Here is a 20,894-nt window from a genome sequence, read left to right as displayed (position 1 = left end):
AAATAATAAAACACACACACGGAATGTCTGTATGTTTTTTCTTTTACTTCCCGCCGAAGCAAGAGAGATGTACTTCCGCTTCGTCTGCTTGTTCTCACGGTTGTGCGGTCGCGTGCGCAGATACCGCAACTATGCCATTTTTTAGCGTGTTCCAGTGTTTGATCATGCTCTGCGACCTGATTGTTCTGCCTAAGTATTGGTGTAGCTCTGAATTATACCGCTAGTCATGTTTCCTTGTGCACTGCGCGTAAAATAATGCGCTGCGCAAACGAGACAACAGCTCGCGCGCGACACAGTCAGCGGGAGTGCGTAGCGCCTAAAAAAAGCGAGGAGAAAAAAAACTGAAGGTAGGGCCTGTGACGTATGCGTCAAACGATCAACGAGGTCCGGTATGGGACAACGCAGGGAAGGAATTTCGATTGCGGAGGCTAGGTGGGGCGAGTGGAGAGAGCGTCTTGCTTGACAGTGGAGCCTGCCTGCTGATGTCATGGGTTCGCGGCACTGAAATCTCGGCAATTATTGAGCCGATTTGAAAAATTTTTGCACCAGAACCCACCCTAGAGAACACGCAACAACGTTCAGTGCATAACCGAAATTTGCTACTGGGCCTGGTGAAGGGCCCTTTAAAGGTAGGCCGAAATTTATCAGTGGTTCAGGTACATGTAGACTACATGAGGTCGGCGTAGTTTGACTTTGGTCGTGAGAAGAATGGTGTGGATAGGTGCATGCTGAAATATGAACGACACAAATGTAAAATATCGCTCATGTCATAGTACAGATATGTAAGTACACATCCGGTCTGTATGCCCCCGTTGTTACAGTGCCTCATAGACATTCTTGGGAATTCGCCAGGCATGGCCATATACACAGCGGTACACGCCGCGCAGTGGCCCAAGAATGGAGACATCCCAAATAAATATAAGAAATTTTACACAAACTGTCGACTGTAATGCGCTATTCTATTGCGAGCACTATTTGATGAGGAGCATGAGAAGGGATGAGAAGTACATCTTAGCGGTTATCCTTGTTTCAAGTACACCGAAGATCACCGCGAAGTTGCGTTTCTCACGCTTTATACGTTGGACCCACTGAAAAATTCTGTCAGTATATACTTGCTCATTTTTGACTCATTTTTATTTTGATTCAGGAATATCAATAAAGGCCCGTAGATGCAGGCATTAGACGGGTGGGGGCGGAGGAGGGCAGAGAGGATACAACGTATAACTTTTTTGCAATATTCTACAATTTTTTGCAATATATTTCCTACAGAAGCTTGAACACGACAATATATATATATATATATATATATATATATATATATATATATATATATCGAGAACTGTCAGGAAAGTATCCGACCTTTGCCCGAACAAAAGAAAACTGGCATAACTGGCGCGTTGGGAACCTAATCACTCTCAAAGTCGTCTACTTGGAACTCCGCACTTCTCCCAGCAGTGCTGCCATTGTTGGAAGGATTCCGAGACTGCCTCTTTCGGAATAAAGTATAGCTCAGCTGTCGCTGCAGCCATAATGCCCTCTCTTGTCTAAAATCGCGCTCCTTTCAATGGCCTCTTGATTTTGGGAAACAGCCAGAAGTCGCAGGGGGCCATATCAGGAGAGTAAGGAGCCTGTTGAAGTACAGGAATCTTGTTTTTCACCAAAAAAGTCTGAATCAAGTGCGAGGAATGGGCAGGAGCATTGTCGTGATGGGTGCACCAATTTCCTGTTGACCACAACTCCGGTCTCTTGCGCCGCACAGCATCACGTAGGCGACGGAGGACATCCCTGTAGTACTCTTTGGGGGTTGTTTGACCCTGTGGTGCGTGCTCGTGGTGCACCACAGCGCGGGAGTCAAAGAAATCAGTCAGCATTACTTTGACGTTGCTGCGCACTTGGCGGGCCTTCTTTGGTCTTGGTGACGTGGAATGCTTCCACTGTGGCGTCTAGGATTTGCTTTCCGGGTCGTACCCATACACCCAAGACCCGTAACCAGTGATTACGGCGTTCATGAAGTCGGGGCCACTGCTTGTGGAATCCAGCATCTCCTGTGAGACATCAACGCAAAATTGCTTTTGCTCCAGCGTGAGCAGCTTGGGCACGAATTTCACCGCAACTCTCTTCATGGCCGAATCTTCGGTCATAATGGAATGTGCTGAAAAAGTGCCGATGCCCACCTCTTCCGGAATTTCTCAGAAAGTCACACGACGATCCCGCATCCCCACAGCGTTCACTTCGGCAATGACGTGGCCATTTCGGCATGTTGATGGCCGACCGGAGCGTGGCTCGATCTCCACCGATGTGCGGCCGTCTTTAAAACAGTTGAACCACTCCTTTGTCTGTGTGCTGCTCATAGCATCGTCAACTAAAGCCGTCTAAACATTCCGAATGGTTTCCACTTGGCTGTCGCCCCATTTCTGGGAAAATTTGATGCAGTAGCGCTGCTCTAGTCGCTCCGCCATTTTCTTTGCAATAAAAAAAACCGACGAGAGCACTGCGCACTAACGCACTCAAATGCTGCGTCCCAACGACTGACGCTATATGTATATTTCAATGACGTGCCACCACATTGATGTCACTGCGATTACGCCATGAGCACAGCGATGTGATCCGTCATCATGCTGGAGAGCAGACTTTTGCGTCGCCATTACGACTGCTACGTTACTCGACGACAACAAGCGCAAAGGAAGGTACGCAGCTCTTGCATGCAGCGACACTAAGCGGAACGAGTACAAGTGGCCATTTCTTGGGCTGCGTGACCACTGGGCATTGCGGCACCGTAAGCATGCGAATCGCTAACGCTTCTTTTGCTGTGGAGGTGAAAAGACATTACGGCAAATGTTACCGTTTAAGCGATCGTTTTTCTGCTGTTGCCGAGCACACGGATGTGTTGCTTGCTGCATGTTGTTAGCTCCCTCAGGAAATTACTGCTTTTAGTAGGGGACACTGAAACTAATCCCGGTTCTGACTCTGCTCACATTTGCGAGCAGGTCAAGGAAATCGCAGCTGACATTAAGGACACCAAAGGAGAAACCGAGTGGTGCAATTTGAAATGAAAGTGGATGCTTTGTCTAAACTTGAGGATACGGTTAATTTGTGCGAAGATAAGCTTATGCACACCAGCGAAATTGTTCTGAGGCTTGAAAAGAGAATAGACGAATTAGAAAATCAGAGTAGGAGACGCAATTTAATCCCTTTCCGCCTTCCTAAATCGGAGGATCAGAATATCTGATGGGCTTGAAACGGCCGTAAATATAAGATTTTTTCAAGACCTCCTCGTGCTAGGTTCCATCCCTTTTGCCCGTACACACAGATGAGACCGTCAACTAAAGAGTACCCACTGGTATTCTTGAGGCCGCTTGATAAAAGAAACGAGGTGGTAAGTTTCAAACAGCGCCAGAAGCTGAAACGCTTTAGTATAACAATACATGAGGAGTATTACAGGAATTTTCGCGAAATTAGGAGGAAGTTGTGGACAAGTGCAAAGAGAAACCTTTGGAAGTGCGACAAAGTCTCTTTATCTTTCAACAAATTATGAATCAATAAAGTGGCTTATATTTGAAACGACAAAAAGAAGGAAAAAATCTCTGTTAAAAAAGATGACGTAGAAAAACCAAGCCGTCCAATGACATGCCGTGTGACGCATGCGCCAAAATTGGCACGAGAATTGCCAGTGTCCAAAGTGCTACACCAGAGGTTCTACCTTTACAAAAATTCGGATTTGTATTTCATGGCAATATAGCTTCACGCAAAGGAAAACAGCTGCGTATCGTCAATTTCTATGCTGGCAGTGTTGTAAGCCAGAGAGATTCCAAGAAAGTCTGTTGCTACAGCATGACCCGCACTTTGCGAGCACAAGGGAAACCTGGCTGCGTGACGAGATAACAGTTGAGCTAATATATCCTCCGCAATGCACAGTGTTTCGTAAGGACAGAATGCACAGAGGCTGGGGTGCAGCCGTTCTAGTAAAGAAAAAACCAAAGAAGATATTGAGGCAACGCTTATCGGCGACATACGCGTAAGATTATCGTGTTGGGGCTATTGCTTCGTGCTGTACGCGTGTTACATACCCCCTGACGCTACACCGTATTACTTGATTAAACTGCAGGAACACTTAACTGTTTAAGAAAATATTTTTAGTTGATCGGCTATTTGAAACAGGCTGGTATCAATTGGGAACACTTCCAGGCCAACAAAAAGGTTGATGTAAATAGTAACATTATTTTTGGCGTAATGTCGACACATGATCGAATCCAAGTTATTACTTAAGCCACCCGTATACAAGGGTCGTCATGATCTGCATTAGCCCTTGTCGCGTGTTTTCCGAGCACATCGTGTCAATTGAGAATTGTCTACCAGACAATAAATACCTTGTTGCTGTTTCTTTGCCTATTGTTAAGGCTACTACTGTTAAAACTCCTAAAACCAAGTCTTTCAAAGATTACTCTAGAGCCGATGACGTTAGTGTGGTTAAATACATTGACTTTTGCCTTAGGAGTTTCATTGATAGCGATATTGATGGCGGCACACTGTAGACACCCTTAATTGAAGTGTACAGGCATTGCTTTAACACATTCGTGCCTACTAAAACTAAAGAAGTCAGCAAAAGCACGCCTTGGTACCACGTAGTGTAAATCGACTAAAGCGGAAAATAAAACGAATGAAGAAGATCCATGTATGTACGAGAGTTATCCCTTAATTACAAAACCAACTGATATGCGCTGCATATCACTCCAAACATTTCTACTTGAACACAGCGTTGCCCAAATTTATAAAGAATGCGCCGGCTAAGTTCTGGGGTACATAGGCGATAGGGGGAAGCCTGTTACCAAAATCTCAGTTCATGGAACAATTCTTAAGCCCTTGAATGCAATCGCACAACACTTTAACCATCACAAAGAGTTAGAATTGGAACCCCAAGTCCTTGGAACCTCAAGAAGTTGGCGGGCCACAACTAAACACGCGCCGACGGCAAGGCAGCCTTCTGTATTTGCGTTAAGGTCAACCCAAAGGTTGACCTTAAACTCGAAAAAACTCGAACTCGAAAAATAGTGTAGGTTCCCAAACGGCCTTGGGTAGCTCTCGTGGGCGACGAGTGGTCGCGTAATAGCCACGAGAGACATATAAGGCGGAGAAAGAGGGTTTACCGAGGGGCTGATCTTTATTAGTGATTTAATGAGAAGCCAACAAACACTGACACCATAGACAACATAGGGCGAATTACTTGTGCTTAATAAATGAAATAAAGAATGAAAGCGGATGAAAAAAAACAACTTGTTTCAAGTAAAAAAAAAATCCCACAACCTTCACTGCGGAGGTTGTGGGATGGTTTTTACTAGGTCTAACGTGAATGTCTTTTGGAACGCTTGCAAACATAACGTAAGATTGCCATATTTGTCATAGTGTTACCCCCGGTTTCTAGTAAATTTGATTATGGGTGTATCTGTAGTTATGACAGGGCATTACATAAAATAATGCACTTCTCCTACAACGGTGTGGAGTGTTTGCATGCATAATATTTTACAATGCCCACAAAGGACACTTTGCCTACACATGATCCATAACGTGCCCCTTATTTTCACAAGTTTGCACTCTTCACCGAGCAGACCGGGAAGCCTAGCGACTATCCACATACAGCGCGTGAAAATCGGGAGATAACGAGTATTCACTAATTACATTCGGGGGCGTGGGCAGGCATATATTTTGTTTTGTTTTTTCATTTGGGGCTGGGGGTCATCATCATCATCATCATCATCATCATCATCATCATCCTGGTTACGCCCACTGCAGGGCAAAGGCCTCTCCCATACTTCTCCAACAACGCCGGTCATGTACTAATTGTGGCCATGTCGTCCCTGCAAACTTCTTGATCTCATCCGCCCACCTAACTTTCTGCCGCCCCCTGCTACGCTTCCCTTCCCTTGGAATCCAGCCCGTAACCCTTAATGACCATCGATCTTTCCTCCTCATTACATGTCCTGGGTATGCCCCCCTCCCCCCATTTCTTTTTCTTAATTTCAACTAAGATGTCATTTCCTTGCGTTTTCTTCCTCACCCAATCTGCCCTTTTCTTATCCCTTAAGGTTATACCCATCATTCTTCTTTCCATAGCTCGTTGCGTCGTCCTCAATTTAAGTAGAACCTTTTTCGTAAGCATCCAGGTTTCTGCCCCGTAGGTGAGTACTGGTAAGAAGTAGCTATTATACACTTTTCTCTTGAGGGATAATGACAACCTACTGTTCATGATCTGAGAATGCCTGCCAAACGCACCACCTTATTCTTCTGATTATTTCCGTCTCATGATCCTGATCCACCGTCACTACCTGCCCTAAGTAGATGTATTCCCTTACCACTTCCAGTGCCTCGCTACCTATTGTAAATTGTTGTTCTTTTCCGAGACTGTTAAACATCACTTTAGTTTTCTGCAGAATAATATTTAGACCCGCTCTTCTGCTTTGCCTCTCCAGGTCAGTGAGCATGCATTGCAATTGGTCCCCTGAGTTACTAAGCAAGGCAATATCATCAGCGAATCGGAAGTTACTAAGGTATTCTCCATTATCTCTTATCCCCAATTCTTCCCAATCCAGGTTTCTGAATACCTCCAGTAAAGAAGCTGTGAATATCCTTGAAGAGATCGTATCTCCCAACCTGACGCCTTTCCTCATTGTGATTTTGTTACTTTCTTTATGGAGGACTACGGTGGCTGTGCAGCCGCTCTAGGTATCTTACAGTATCTTTACATACGGCTCGTCTACACCCTGATTCCGTAATGCCTCCTTGACTGCTGAGGTTTCGACTGAATGAAACGCTTTCTCGAAATCAATGAAAGCAATATATAAGGGTTGGTTATGTTCCGCGCATTTAACTATCACCTGATTAATAGTGCGAATATGATCTATTGTTGAGCAGCCTTAACGAAATCCTCCGTGGTCCTGTGGTTGACAGAAGTCTAAGGTGTTCCTGGCTCTATTTGCGATTACCTTAGTAAATACTTTGTAGGGAACGGACAGTAAGCTGATCGGTCTATAATTTTTCAAGTCTTTCGCGTCTCCTTTCTGATGGGTTAGGATTATGTTGGCGTTCTTCCAGGATTAAAGTACGCTCGAGGTTATGAGGCATTGCGTATACTGGATGGCCAATTTTCCTAGAATAATCTGCCCACCATCCTTCAACAATTCTGCTGTTGCCTGATACCCCCCCCCCCCCCCCGCTGCCTTCCCCCTTTCCCAAAGCTTTCTTTACTTCTGGCGTTACTGGGGGGATGTCAAATTCCTCTAGACTATTCTTTCTTCCATTATTGTCGTGGGTGAAACTGGCATTGTATAAATTTCTATAAAACTCCTCAGCCACTTGAACTATCTCATCTATATTAGTAATGATATTGCAGGCTTTGTTTCTTAACGCATACATCTCATTCTTGCTTATTCCTAGTTTCTTCTTCACTGCCTTTAGGCTTCCCCCATTCCTGAGAGCATGTTCAATTCTATCCATATTATACTTCCTTATTGCAGCTGTCTTACGCTTGTTGATTAACTTGGAAAATTCTGCCAGTTCTATTCTAGCTGTAGGGTAAGAGGCTTTCATACATTGGTGTTTCTTAATCAGATCTTTCGCTTCTTGCGATAGCTTACTAGTATCCTGTTTTAAAAAGTTACCACAGACTTCTATTGCACACTCCATAATGATGCCCATAAGATTGTCGTTCATTGCTTCAACACTAAGGTTCTCTTCTTGAGTTGAAGCCGAATATCTGTTCTGTAGCGTGATCCGGAATTCCTATACTTTCCCACTTACCGCTCACTCATTGATTCGCTTCTTAGATACCAGTTACTTTCGGTCCTTTCTCAAGTCTAGGCTAATTCGCGCCCTTACCTTCCTATGGTCGCTGCAGCGCACCTTGCCGAGCACGTCCACATCTTGTATGATGCCAAGGTTAGCGCAGAGTGTGAAGTCTATTTCATTTCTAGTCTCGTCATTTGGGCTCCTCCGCGTCCACTTCCGGCTTGCCCGCTTGCGAAAGAAGGTATTCATTATCCGCATATTATTCTGTTCTGAAAACCCTACTAATAACTATCGTCTGCTATTGCTAGAACCTATGCCATATTCCCGTACCTCCTTGTCTCCAGCCTGTTTGATGCCTAGCCTGGCATTGAAGTCGCCCGTCAGTATAGTGTATTTTGTTTTGACTTTGCCCATCGCTGATTCCACGTCTTCATAGAAGCTTTCGACTTCCTGGTGATCATGACTGGATGCCTGTACGACCTTCAATTTGTACCTCTTACTTAGTTTCACAACAAAACCTGCCACCCTCTCGTTAATGCTACAGAATTCCTGTATGTTACCAGCTATATCCTTATTAATCAGCAATCCGACTTCTAGTTCTCGTCTCTCCGCTAAGCCCTGATAGCACAGGAGGTGCCCGCTTTTAACACTGCGTTTGCATCTTTCGTCCTCCTTCTTTCGCCCGCTGGGGGGTACTTCACGCCAAACAGGGAAGGGGGTGGGGCAATCGAGTGATGTCCCACGTTCTTAAATGACATGTACCCTTGGTACACACTAAGTTAGAGACGAGGTTGCGTGCGGGCCTGGTCTGTGTACGAACACCACTCCTCCCCCCCCCCTGCGCCTGGCTACACCTGCGATTATTTTCAAAACTCACAAGAAACCTATACATTTCAAACTTCCTGAAGGAGCCACCTGTAGAGCCGCCCCTTTTCCTTTAAAAGTGAAATCTCGGCCCTTCTTAGTCTTCCCAAGAAAGAGGGGGAAACTTTGAAAGCGTTTGATATGAAACCTCTAAACAGGCCGACGACAAGGGTGTAGCAATTCTTATTCGACCACTATTCACCGCATCACTACAAGTTCATAGGGATATCAACATTCCCTTAAAATATAAGCTTACCGAGTGATGTGGCTGTTTTCATAAATCAGCCGTATTACGTTTTCAAGCACCTATAGTCGCATTAACGATTTCACTCTAAATGTTCCCGATTTGCAATAAGTAGAAAATTTTAAGCACGAGAAGGCCGCTTCGTTTATTTATTTATTTATTTATTTATTTATTTTGTTCGGGAGCCGAAGTTCTGAGGCAATTACACGTCGGGTTGCTTAGTGGCTGTTGGGCTGCTAAGCACGAGGTCGTGGGATCGAATCCCGGCCACGGCGGCCGCATTTCGATGGGGGCAAAAAGCGAAAACACCCGTGTACTTAGATTTATGTGCACGTTAAACAACCTCACTTGGTTCAAATTTGCGGAGTCCCCCACTATGGCGTGCCCCATAGTTCGATCGCGGTTTGGCACATAAAACACCATAATTAATTTATTTATTTTTTGTTCTTAGGCAATTGTATAAACTTGTCTTTCTATAAGAAATTTACAACAAAATGCAAAACACTGTTGATTGCGAGCGCTGTCCTTGTGATACAGCTGGCATACACACGAAGTCAAAGGGCTTTCATCGCTGACATTCTGCCCTATTTCGCCCTGTTACTTATTTGTCATTCATTTCCAGGAAAGCAGTGTCGGAGAGAGATTTCGTGTCCACAAGACGATCTATACATATATTGTCTCTACTTGAGCTACTTTCGTCGCTTAATACAAGTGGCTTCTTCCGCAAACTCTTCGTGTTTCTTGAGATAGGACAGATAGAACTGATAGCTACACAGCTGAGGCCAGGAGAGACCACGAGAGCAACCAAGAAAAAGAGGGATTTACTATTTCCTTTTTGTTTTGCGTTGAGGGTGCTACCCCTCTCTCCATCCCCACCTCCACTCCTTTTGCTTCACACAAAACATATTATATAACAAAGGGCGCGGCTCCCAGATAAATATGTAGTGAAAATAACCCACAATATGTGCGCAAAGACTGCAGCGCTTCTCAAAAGTAAAAATAAGCCGCTTACGACCTCATTTCAATAATATTCACATGAAAAAGAGTAGTTACATACAATCGGTGTCTTGTAGCATTTGCTGTGCGGGTGTTCTTCCTTATTTGTTTGTTTTAATGGTGCTAATGTATTTCTCTGCTACAGGATGTTGCCAGGGAAATTTTCGTGAATACAGTTGACATGCTCGGAGGTCCACCTTTTCGAACGTTATACTTTTAATGTCTTGAGAATAGAATTACATACCATGCTCAGTTACAGTGTAGTTATAACCGACAATTTCTTAAGTGTGTATTCCACCATCAATATTCTGCCATCAATTACTAGTGCAGAGTATTACATTTCAGGGCATTCAAGCTCCTTGATGTATGAGCGAAAGAATTGCTATTGGCCTCTTTTCTTACGCATAACTAACCTATCTAATTTGTTTGTTTAATTTCATTCTCTCGTTGAAGAACCCAACGCACCATCATAGCCAAGTGTGAACTACGTGTGCCGTAAGAATAGGCACATTTATGCTTTTACGGCGAAGCTGTATATGCCTAGGGATCCGTGTAAGTTTGTTCTCCTTCAACAAATGATATAATCATCAATGGCTCGTAAGAAAGAAAAAAATGTAATGGCTCATGGCCCAGTAAGGCATAGGGTACAAGCACTCAGCAAAGTGGAGAGAAGAGTGCATACATTCTTTGGAATAGTGCATACAACAGGCAGAACAGCATACGTTTCAATAAAGAACAAGCTAAAAAGTCACTGCCCAATCCCTCCGTGCAGATGGTTAACCAGAAAAGCTGAAACATGCAGCTCCGGTGTTTATCACTGGGTTAATCCCGACAGTTCCTTAAAGAACGGCTTCGTAGGCTTCCGGATCCTCGGTGCGCAGTTGCTGCTTGTGCTCGGCTGCACGAGCCTGATCTTGTACCCGGACTGCATCATCGGCACGGCGTAGACCAGCTCGTTCCCGGTTGTGCTCGCGGTGTTGCTAATCGAAAGCTGCCCGCTCCTAAGGAGTACGTATGGCTCGTGGCCTGCCTATTTCGTAGCCGGAGATAAACGACTGCAAGCGTGCTCGACTGTAACGGAGAGCAACGACGTCACTACCGGCGCAGCTAATCCAACACCACCTTTTCACAAGGCCTTTTCAGTCCGATGCATGACATCATGTTACCTGGCCCGACTGTCATAGAATCTAATGGGGATGTTCCCTAGTAGGCAACAGTGCTTTTGACGTCACCGCTTTCATCACACCAGCCTCTTCAATGAAAATTTCGGGCCAGGTAGCGATACATCATGAATGAGAGTAAATATACCTTGTGCTATCTAGGTGATGTTGGCTAATCGCGCGCCTCCCTTTCTCACTTTTATTTTTCGCGCATGCGCATGGGGTTGCGCCGAAGGAGTTTTCGACGTACAGGTGACTGGCAGACGGACGAACGGATGGACCAATCGGTGAGCCATATACAGCCTCGCTGTAAAAAGCATCCCAACCAAATAATTGATGAAAAGACGCTTGTGATAACAATGTGAAACACATAGCATTCCCCGCAAAAGTTTCCGTTGAAGATTACAGCTGCGCAAACTGCCGTGGTGACGCCAGCTTTCGACGCGGAATGGGACGTCCCTAGTTTTTCGTATATAAAATACCCAGCCTACCAAATGATTTCATTGTTGTTTCAGCCCCGCTTTGGGCGGCGCCGTGCTGTCGAAATTGCGATTACTCCTATTCCTTCCATTACTCTAACATAATACTATTACGGTTGCTCTAGAGCCATGAAGCATTGAATACTACCCCTCAGCAGTTGTAGTGGTGTTATTCAACAGCCTCGCTGGTTATCCACCTTCAAAGAGTAAAATGGCTCATTTATTTATTTTTAAAATTTTTGTCTACAGTAATGACCAGAATATGCAAGCTGAATAAGCACGACAGCTGGATGATCAAGTCATAACTCAGTATACTATTACATTTTTTATCAAGTTGCCTAGTTGTTTGTAGCAGCTTGCAATACATTTATTAGGTTCTGTAGGCCTCGGCCTTCAAACAAAAAATATAAATTAACACAAATATTTCGAACGATCAATAATTTTAATGCGTTTGCGCGTACGCCGCTTGAATTGATTCGAAACACTATCATCTTCTTAAGCAAACGGATGAATGGTTGCATTGTCAAAGCGCATTGGAAGAAAGCTAGCGAATTTCATCTATAGGAAGAACAAGAAAACAGCTTCAAAAGTTTATACTGCATCATTTAAATTCTTACACTAGCTATTACATGATGAACTTACCTTCCGGAAAAGTGAACATGTATTTTAAATCTACATATAACTCTATGCTTCCATCCACCCCACTTTGGCATAAGAATAACAAACTCTTCGTATTTTTTCTTCGAGTTAGCTGCAAGTTATCTGAGCCGGAGAGCCGTTCTAACCTGCCCCCGTAAGCGCTGTGTCATTTGTTCTATTTTTTATCACAATTCACTGCCATCCTCTAAACCACTTATAGTTTATTGCCGTATCTACAAGTCCATGTTCCATGGTTATTCCAAAATGTCATACTCGTCCGAAAATGTGGGCATTTCCTACTGTCTTTCCCATTCCTTCTCGTGTGTTTTTCTTTTCGTAGCCAGTTTAGTAAAGAGTCAATAAAACGCGATATGTTCACAGTGATGAATGGTAGAATCCTACGTTCATAAAAGTGCAGTACGATTCGTAATGCACTTGCTATAGTGTTTCGTAAAGCAACACTTTCTCTGAATGAACTCCACACGAGCAAGTCTAGTCATAATTGGTGGTATTGACACAGACCGAGATGACCGCGTTTACGTACATTTCGTCAAGTGCGTGAAATGAGGTGGCCCACTCTTTGCAGGTGGACTGCAGCCCAGCACGCCTTGACCTAGCCGCGGTCATAGGCACTAGGGCGCACACTAAACCTGCGAAATGGTTTTGGCGCCACGAGCCCACTTACTCCGACGGCATCGGGTTCAAGTAAATGAAGCTAGTGAAGACATGCGCCATACAAACTGTTACGCCTGGCGTTGACGTTTTTTCTTCTGCGAGAGCTTCGTGTGGGAGAGTTACAAAACAGTGAAGCACTTACGAGCTGCGGCAATTGACACATGGGTGAATAGCAGAACCAGAGAAGTCGCAAAAAGAAGTTCACCGCGATACACTCGCGCTGTCAAAGCTGTAGGTCCTCGGTCAGGCACCATCGTAGAGGCAACGACACGGGCGGTGGGCCTCTGAAAGCGTATGCCGTCTTCCCCAGGTGTAGGGAGGTGGAACTCCGATGCGAGAAAGACAGCTGACGTTTTGTGCGAGCGACCGGCACAGATCGGATATTACCCGATAAGCTCCGCGTGGGCGTTATCTAGGTGAGACGGTGCTCGAACGCATACTGAGATAGAGGTGTGTACCCGACGGGGCAACATTTAGCGTGTCCAGATAACACCTCATTGCCAAAAAAAAAAACTGTACCCGTCTGCCAAGCTTATGTCTGTTTCATTTCAACAAATGCCAATTTCTTTTGCTAACGATTACACTGGTCAAATAAATTCTGCATTTTCATAATTACCGGTGTTCTAGGAGACATCTATATGGTGCACTACTGGGAGGCCGGTAGCTAAGTGTTACGCTTATAATTTACTCCGTGAATATTATTGTGTGTGTTCAGTGATAAGTGAAAAACCTTTTGCGTTTCGAATTGTTTCCTGCATTGCTATTTACAGTTTTGAGCTGCAAGATGTAGCAAAATTGCGATTCCGCCCACTTTTAAAGACAAAGACTTCTATTCAGACGCTCAACAGAAGTCAGTTCTCATGCGAAAACTTGTGAATAAATCTGTACATATGGATATCTGCATTAATTCCTTAGCTTCATCCATAAACACAAGATAACTGTTCCGTTTATAGGGGTGGACCATGATATACATTACGTCCGTTCCTTACGTCCACAAACCTTACGTCCATTCTTGAAATCTAAATTCTCCATCTTAAAGAAAAAAAAACATATCTTCATCGTATCAACAGAACTACCAAGCATCACATACAGCGAAGTCTCTGCATTATTAGTAACGACACAAAAACATGCCGCGAGGAGAAGCACAACAAAGGCTAATTATACAGGGTGCAATGCTCCCTTAGTAAAGACGAGTATGGAAAACATTCATATTACTGAAGGTGGGCTGAATGGTGTGGAGAAGTCGCATGTGTCGCATTGGTCAACAGTGACTTTGCTTTTGCCTCTTAAAGTAACGCGCAAATCTTTTGGGGTGATAATTGGCAAGACTGATTTCAACATATAGAACATTTTATTGCAGCGAGATGAACAGATGGGCTGGTTGGTCCAGATTCATCTTCGCAGCTGCAGAAAATTTTATTTATTCAATACGGATAGAATATATCCCCTCTGAACCGTTACATATGAAGCATATGTACCGCTGGAATGCCATTCCACGTTCCAGAATTCTTGTTGCACGACTGTTGATCAATATACTAGCGGCTCTAGCGGATACTAGCGCTCTGTCTGTTGCATGACACACGAGTCTGTCGATAGATCAAAGCGAGGCGTATCAAATCTTGGCATATGCGACGCTGCATCAGCTGCACTTCAGAAAGTAAGCACGACTTATCAGTAGAATAGCTAAAGGGAAGCGATGAAACTGTTTGATCTTGCTTTCCCGCCAACTAAGTAGACTAAGAGCATCGGCTGCACTCACTCGCCGCGGTATCTGGGTGGTTATGGCGTGGCGCTGCTCCGCACGAAGTCGTGGGTTCGATACCCACCACGGTGGACGCATTTCGATGGGAGGGAACTGTGAAACCGCTCATGCTCTTAGGTTTTGTTTCACATTAAACAACTCAAGTCGGTAAAAATTAACCTGTAGTTTCCTGCTACGGTGTTCGTCCCAATCGTCTTGTGTTTCAGGCATAAAAAAAGCGCCCAGTATATTTTCTCTCTCTCTCTCTTTCTTTTTGTGGTGGTGTCATCTAGACTCTTGGTGAACAAACAGGTACATTGCAAGAAAATCTGAAATTTCGATACAGCGAAGCAGAATTAAATTCAGTAACACTAACGAAATACAGGGCTTCAACATTGTTACCTAAATAAGTGTAAACCAGCCTGTATGGATATGCGTCGGGCCGAAGAAGCCGCGATTGTGCAGGCAATCGCATGTGAATGTGCGCCGCGAGCGTGTCCGGTACAATCAGCCGCCTAACAGGCCAATTGTCATAGCAAGGCAACAAGTCGACTAGGCAGGCGCTGATAGACTTGAAAGGAGAGTGGGTCTTAGCTATATGTGCTAGAAGTAGACAGTGTGTCCAGGAGTGGCACGCGCCATGCATTACCTCGAAGCGGCATGCGCGGAAAGGTCCAGCACTTGGACGCCAGCCAACGCGACAGCAATTCCACCGCCAACACCCATCGCTCATTCCCGCTGTTGTCAGTTGTTCTGGTTGTGCGCAGATGGCGTGTGTGTTGAAGTTTGTGTTTTGGAGATCTTTTTTTTTAATTCGTAGTATTACTTGGTGAGTCGGTCCAAACATCCCATGTGAAGCCACAATTTCCTTTTCCCAGTACAGGGCGACAATGTGCAGTTAAACCCACTGTGTGAGCGGGCGACAGCTGCCATTAGGAGTACAGTCGGGAGGTGGAAACTCTGTATCTCTCCCACTGGACATGTGAAATCGTGTTGCAATTACACCAGGCCTACAGTAAGCGCCGATTCCTTCGCTGGTCGTGGACTTCCTAAGAATAAATAAAAAAATTTAATTATTCAGTTTTACGTGCCAAAGCACGATGTGATTATGAGGCACGCCGTAGGGGGGGGGAGAGGGGACTCCGGAAATTTGAACCACCTGGGGCTCCTTAACGCGCACTCAAATATAAGTATACAGGGGTGTTTTCGTACACGGGTGTTTTCATCGGAAACCGGCTGCCGTGGCCGGCATTCGATCTTGCGACCTCGTGCTAGCTAGCCCAACAACACAGCCACTAAGCAACCATGGCGGGTTAAAAATAAATCACAAATGCAACAAAATCGCCGGGATTACTCCTATAGAGCCCTCCCCTCTCCCTTGCCGGATAGCCCTGCTTTCCCCTAACGGCTCTTCGTCTCTTTGCCTTATCTTCGCATCGCCGGCCGTTCGGCCTCCCTCGCAAGTGTCCCTATGCGGAGCGCTGGCTTCTGCGTGTTGATTATGCAGCGTGTCCCTGACTAGAAACCAAACAAACTTTAGTTTCATTTCATTGTGATAGCAATGACATGGACATTCCAGGCGCATTTTCCCTATTGCCGTCGCCGTCGGCGAGATGTTCCGTATAAAGTCCAAGAGCGATAACACCGTTGCCGTGCGTCGTATGCTGTATGTGCGAGTGAAAGTACGCGAGGGAAGCTGACGATCGCGTGCGAACGAAGAAAACAAAGAGCAAACGCGCCATCTTCGGTCGCGCGAAAGGCCGCGGGGAGCTGAAGGGAGGGAGGGAGGGAGGGGGACGGCCTTGTGATCCAGCAGCAACTTTGCATTTCGCGGCCGGCGTAAGAGGAACTGACGATCACGGCTCAATTTCGTGCGCCATATTTGGAGGAAAGCGAGGAGGCAGCGCGGGAGAAAGGAGGGGGGCTGCTTCGACTCTGGCAGCAAGTACATAGTTTGCACTGCCGCGCACGCCGTATATTGAAAGGAATCTGCAGACAGCTCACACTGCTGACCGCGCTGTGTTGTCGTCGTTCTTGCGTTGAAGCGATAGATCACTTCGCTCGCTGCTGCTGCCACGCTTGCTCACACCAGCTTTCTGATAGCGAGAGTCCGCAGCAGTTGAGTGTGTGATGTGTTCACATTTGGATGTGTGCGCTGACGCCATGCTTGTTCATTCACTTAGTAAGCGAATGTTTCCATGTTTATACTACCGATAAAACTAGTATCCTTACTTCGTATAGCTGTCTGCTAATTTGCTATCGCAATCGATGCTTCGTCTTTCCGACGAAACTGCGACTTTTTTATTCACGTTTTGAACACAGACGAACTACTCAACACACGTAGTACTCTGGAGCAGGACCTGGCTTCCCATGAGCTTGCGCATCCGTGGTTTCACAAACGACTTTAACATCTGTAGAGCAGCCCTCTTAATAATTTTCAGGTGGTTCTTTCTATAAAGCGAAGCTGCTTACCTCTAGCTGTTGCTTCTGCGGTCAACTGCGGTCAACTGTATCAAAGTGCGAACGAAACCACTGCACGAAATCTCTCAAGCCTCCACAGCGTTGAGTGCTTATAGAATAAGACATCTCACACAGGTCCTATGGTCCGAGTCTCGTTCAGAGTAAATAGACGGGAGGGGTGAGGGCCTTGATTAGAAACCAATACTAATTAGCCAAGCTTCATTGCAGCACCTACGGTGAGCGTGTTTTTAATGCGAAATGATTGTATGACTCATGAGGCGAACAATCCGGCGTAGTTGTCGGCATTATATAGCGTGACCACCGATGGTCCAAAATTCGTCGAACCCTCCGTCATTGGTGGGAGTCGAACCCACAACCTTTGGTGTTACTTAAGCGGAGTTAATTAAGGCACATATATTTAATATATAGTTAATAAGGAAACTCAAGCCCATGACCTTTGGTATTATTCAGGCGGAGTTCTTAAGGCACAGATAATCAATATATAATTAATGGAGACACGGTTATGAAGATAGCCTCAATTAAGGTAATAGGCCTGACTACCTTTAGCGGGAATCGAACCCTGGACCTCTATTAACAAAGACGACATTAATTAAGGCACAGTTAGGATATCTTTAATTAGGTCAATTGAACCCACGACCATTGGCGGGAGTCGAACCTTTGATGTTAATAAGGGCGTGAAGTTAAATCAGATTAATTTAATTAAGGCTCTCAAATCCACGATATTCGGTGGGAGTCGAGTTCTTCGACCACGACCATTGGTGGAAGTCGAGCCCACGAGCTTTGGTGTCAATTAAGGCAAGATTAATAAGGACACAGTGAATTATATCAGAGTTAACTGAGGCACTCGAAACCACGACCTTTCTGGGGAGTCGAACCTACGACTTTGCGTTGTAGCACAATGTCTATGCATCGCGCAATGGTCGCAATGCTTTCGCATTCATTCACGTAGGATAACTAAGTGGCGCTTGATTTTTACTACGCTATCTGTGAACCACCAAATAGCAAAAAGAAAAGGACCACATATGTAAGGCTGCTACAGCGTGTTTTAATTTGTGATGATAGATAATCGTTGCAAGCTCACAACGTTCCTTGAAACAGCATTATATTAGAGCGAGCATACCCTTGTTTTTCCACGAAGCTACTTTTTTTCTATCACGCACGTCAGCGTAGGTGGACAAAAAATATTACAACGCTAAGCAAGAATAAAGTTAATGCAAACACAAAAATTTAATTTCTTCTAGCAAAGTCCTGCAGTGTGAAGTTGTCTTATTGCATGACGCTGGACAAACAAGAGCATGTATGCAGTACCACTTGATTTGAGCCTTTATGCCTAGGATGCGAATACAAAAAAAATATTAGTGGCACCTATGGTCCTCAAACCTTTGCTCTCATCTGTACCTTAAACTTTCACCAAGCTGACCCCGCTGAGGCACAAAGCTACTCCAGATCTTTTGTAGTTTCCGCGACTACGCGAAAATGCTCGAATAACGAAAACTAAACATTTGCAGAACAGAATATCGCTTACCTGTCGTCTTCGGGGAATCAGAGTAGCCATGGCTTACGCCACACAGCCGCAGAATTGTTGTGGTTCTCCGACATGTCATCTCGTCGTCTGGTACGAGCTCGTCTGCTCAAATCGTTTCCTGACACCCCACAAATACTTGTCGTTCCGCAGTTTCTCATAGTTGGTCTTCTCGTGGAAGTGGAAATTCTCGCCACAGTCAAGGACCACGCACGCAACACTCAAGAACACTCACTACAAGCACGAGTGGCTATACGCCGGCTGAGCTGAGCAGCCGTCACTCGTCGCCGTCGCGCCGTCTCAGACGGAACCGGCAAACTCAGGTGAAGGAAAGAGAAAGCGGTATCATTTATTTCACGCAATGATAGTTTTTTTTGCTATTTTGTTAGTTTATAAAAAAGACTGCAAAAGTGAGCACAAGGTGCACATTGTATTTTATACAATTTGATCATTTACGTTTTGTTTAAACAGCCATCACCGGCGAGGGCGGTGCGGAATTCGAAAACGAGGTTGCTTTCTGCTGGTTGGTACAGGGACATTGTCTGCGTTAATAGCTGCGCCGGCGCAAAAACATTCTACGAGCCCCACCGCTTTCGCCGTTCCTCTTCGCCATACGTTGAAAGTAGTCGTTCAACGTTATCCCGCAGAGGATAAGCCTAAACTAAGAACAAAAGGATAGCGAGCAATATGGGAAGCCCTTGTTAAAAACCCGAGAAGTTACGGTGGAAAATGACTTAATGGCATCCAAAACGAGAGAACGCGTCACTCAATCATTACTTATGCATGCACCCGGCGTCGTCCCCGCCCACCCACCCTTCTCCTCTGGCAGCCTATGAAGACATCCCCGTATATGTTATGCCGCGCCGAGCATCAGCCAACTAAATTAAGCGGAACATCTCTGAACAAGAACGCTCGCAGATATGCGTATCATTATACTAAAGGCCGTGTTGTGTGCAATGTACATGTTCGGCAATCTAAATATGTGCATCTCTCTGCTAGTACTACTCATGTATGTATAAATAAAGAACGCATAGTGTAGACATCAGCACAAACCGCCCACGCAACATTAACGCGCAAAACCCATTCCGCAGTATGCAGTAGGTTGTGCCACGAATATCTTGGACAGTTCCCGTTCAGCGGAGATCCACTTTATTTGTCGTAGTTTATGTAGTTTCAACAGCGCATTCGTTTAAAATAAAGGCTTGTTTTTCCGCTGAGTTATTTCCTTGTGAACTACACACAGTGTTTGTCACCCCAATATAAAGAGCGGCCTGCGCCTAATTAATTACTCAATTATTGAATTCTATTGAGATATATTCACAATAACTCAATTTATCGAAAGCATATATATTATCTTTACTCAGTTAATACATGAGGTAGTTTTAAAATTAGTTAATTATTTGTTGGAGCGAGTGCGTTTCTGTTACTCATATTACATAAATAATTGAGTAATTAGTAAATAATCAATTTTTATTATTTCTTTTGCTGGTATCCAAAGTACTGTTGATCCTGTGACTTTAAAAATGAAGTAGGCCGTCTCTTTACATAATGTGTAGTATTGTTTGAGTGGTAGCTTCGTAGAAGGAATAGAATTTTCCTTGGTACATCATTGTATGGGTGACGCGTAATTGGTGCAACTGAATGTGCATTTCCAGAGCTGATTTTCTGCAGCCTAACCATGCATGAGCAATAATTGCTACGTGCACCGCTAACTATTTTCTGGCATTTGCTTTCATACGGCTAAATTTTAAGTAGCGAGTTAGCTTCCGCTCTTTCTCATAATGTTCAGCCTTTCCCAACTCCCCCCCCCCCTCACTCTATGCTCCACCTCGCAGCCTATGTGAGCCATAGAACTCACGCTAAGGTGGCGCCGCCTTACGACGTCTACAAGCCAGCCCCCTCCCCCCCCCCTCCCCCTGTGCACGCAACCCTCTAGAACACGGTATCTCAGCTTGAAGAATTTACTAGTCCTTTTCCGCTAACATGTGATCATGAATCGCATTCAGGGAGGGCAGTAGACCGGCAAATCGCACGGCGATGATCAGCGATGAGCGTTTTTTAAAACTCTACTGCGGCGCTTTTATTGCGATAGCAATTATAACTATATGGACATATAAATATATCGACACTCCAGGCGTATTTCTGCCATCGGCGTCGCCGCGAGGTTCGCTATAAAGTCCAAGGGCGGTAAAATCGTTGTCGCGTGCAGTATGCTGTATGTGCGAGTGAAAGGGCTTGAGGATGAGCCGGCGGTCGTGGCTCAAGCTCGCGCACGCAAAGGCGGAAAGCAAAAGGGAAGCGCGCTGCATTTCGT

General features: G+C 45.1%; 1 protein-coding gene across 1 annotated transcript in view; it reads right to left on the bottom strand.

Moving 5' to 3' along the window:
* LOC142579874 (MAM and LDL-receptor class A domain-containing protein 1-like) overlaps positions 1–13,299 on the bottom strand; it is a 158,256-nt gene extending 144,957 nt beyond the window's left edge. The window contains exon 1 of the mRNA XM_075690510.1: positions 12,979–13,299. Coding sequence (XP_075546625.1) covers positions 12,979–13,090 — 112 coding nt within the window. The 5' untranslated portion in view covers positions 13,091–13,299. The remainder of the gene's footprint in view (positions 1–12,978) is intronic.
* Between the last annotated feature and the right edge of the window lie 7,595 nt (positions 13,300–20,894).

Source organism: Dermacentor variabilis, chromosome 4, assembly GCF_050947875.1.
Source record: "Dermacentor variabilis isolate Ectoservices chromosome 4, ASM5094787v1, whole genome shotgun sequence".
NCBI lineage: Eukaryota > Metazoa > Arthropoda > Arachnida > Ixodida > Ixodidae > Dermacentor > Dermacentor variabilis.
This window is presented reverse-complemented; position numbering and strand designations above follow the sequence as displayed.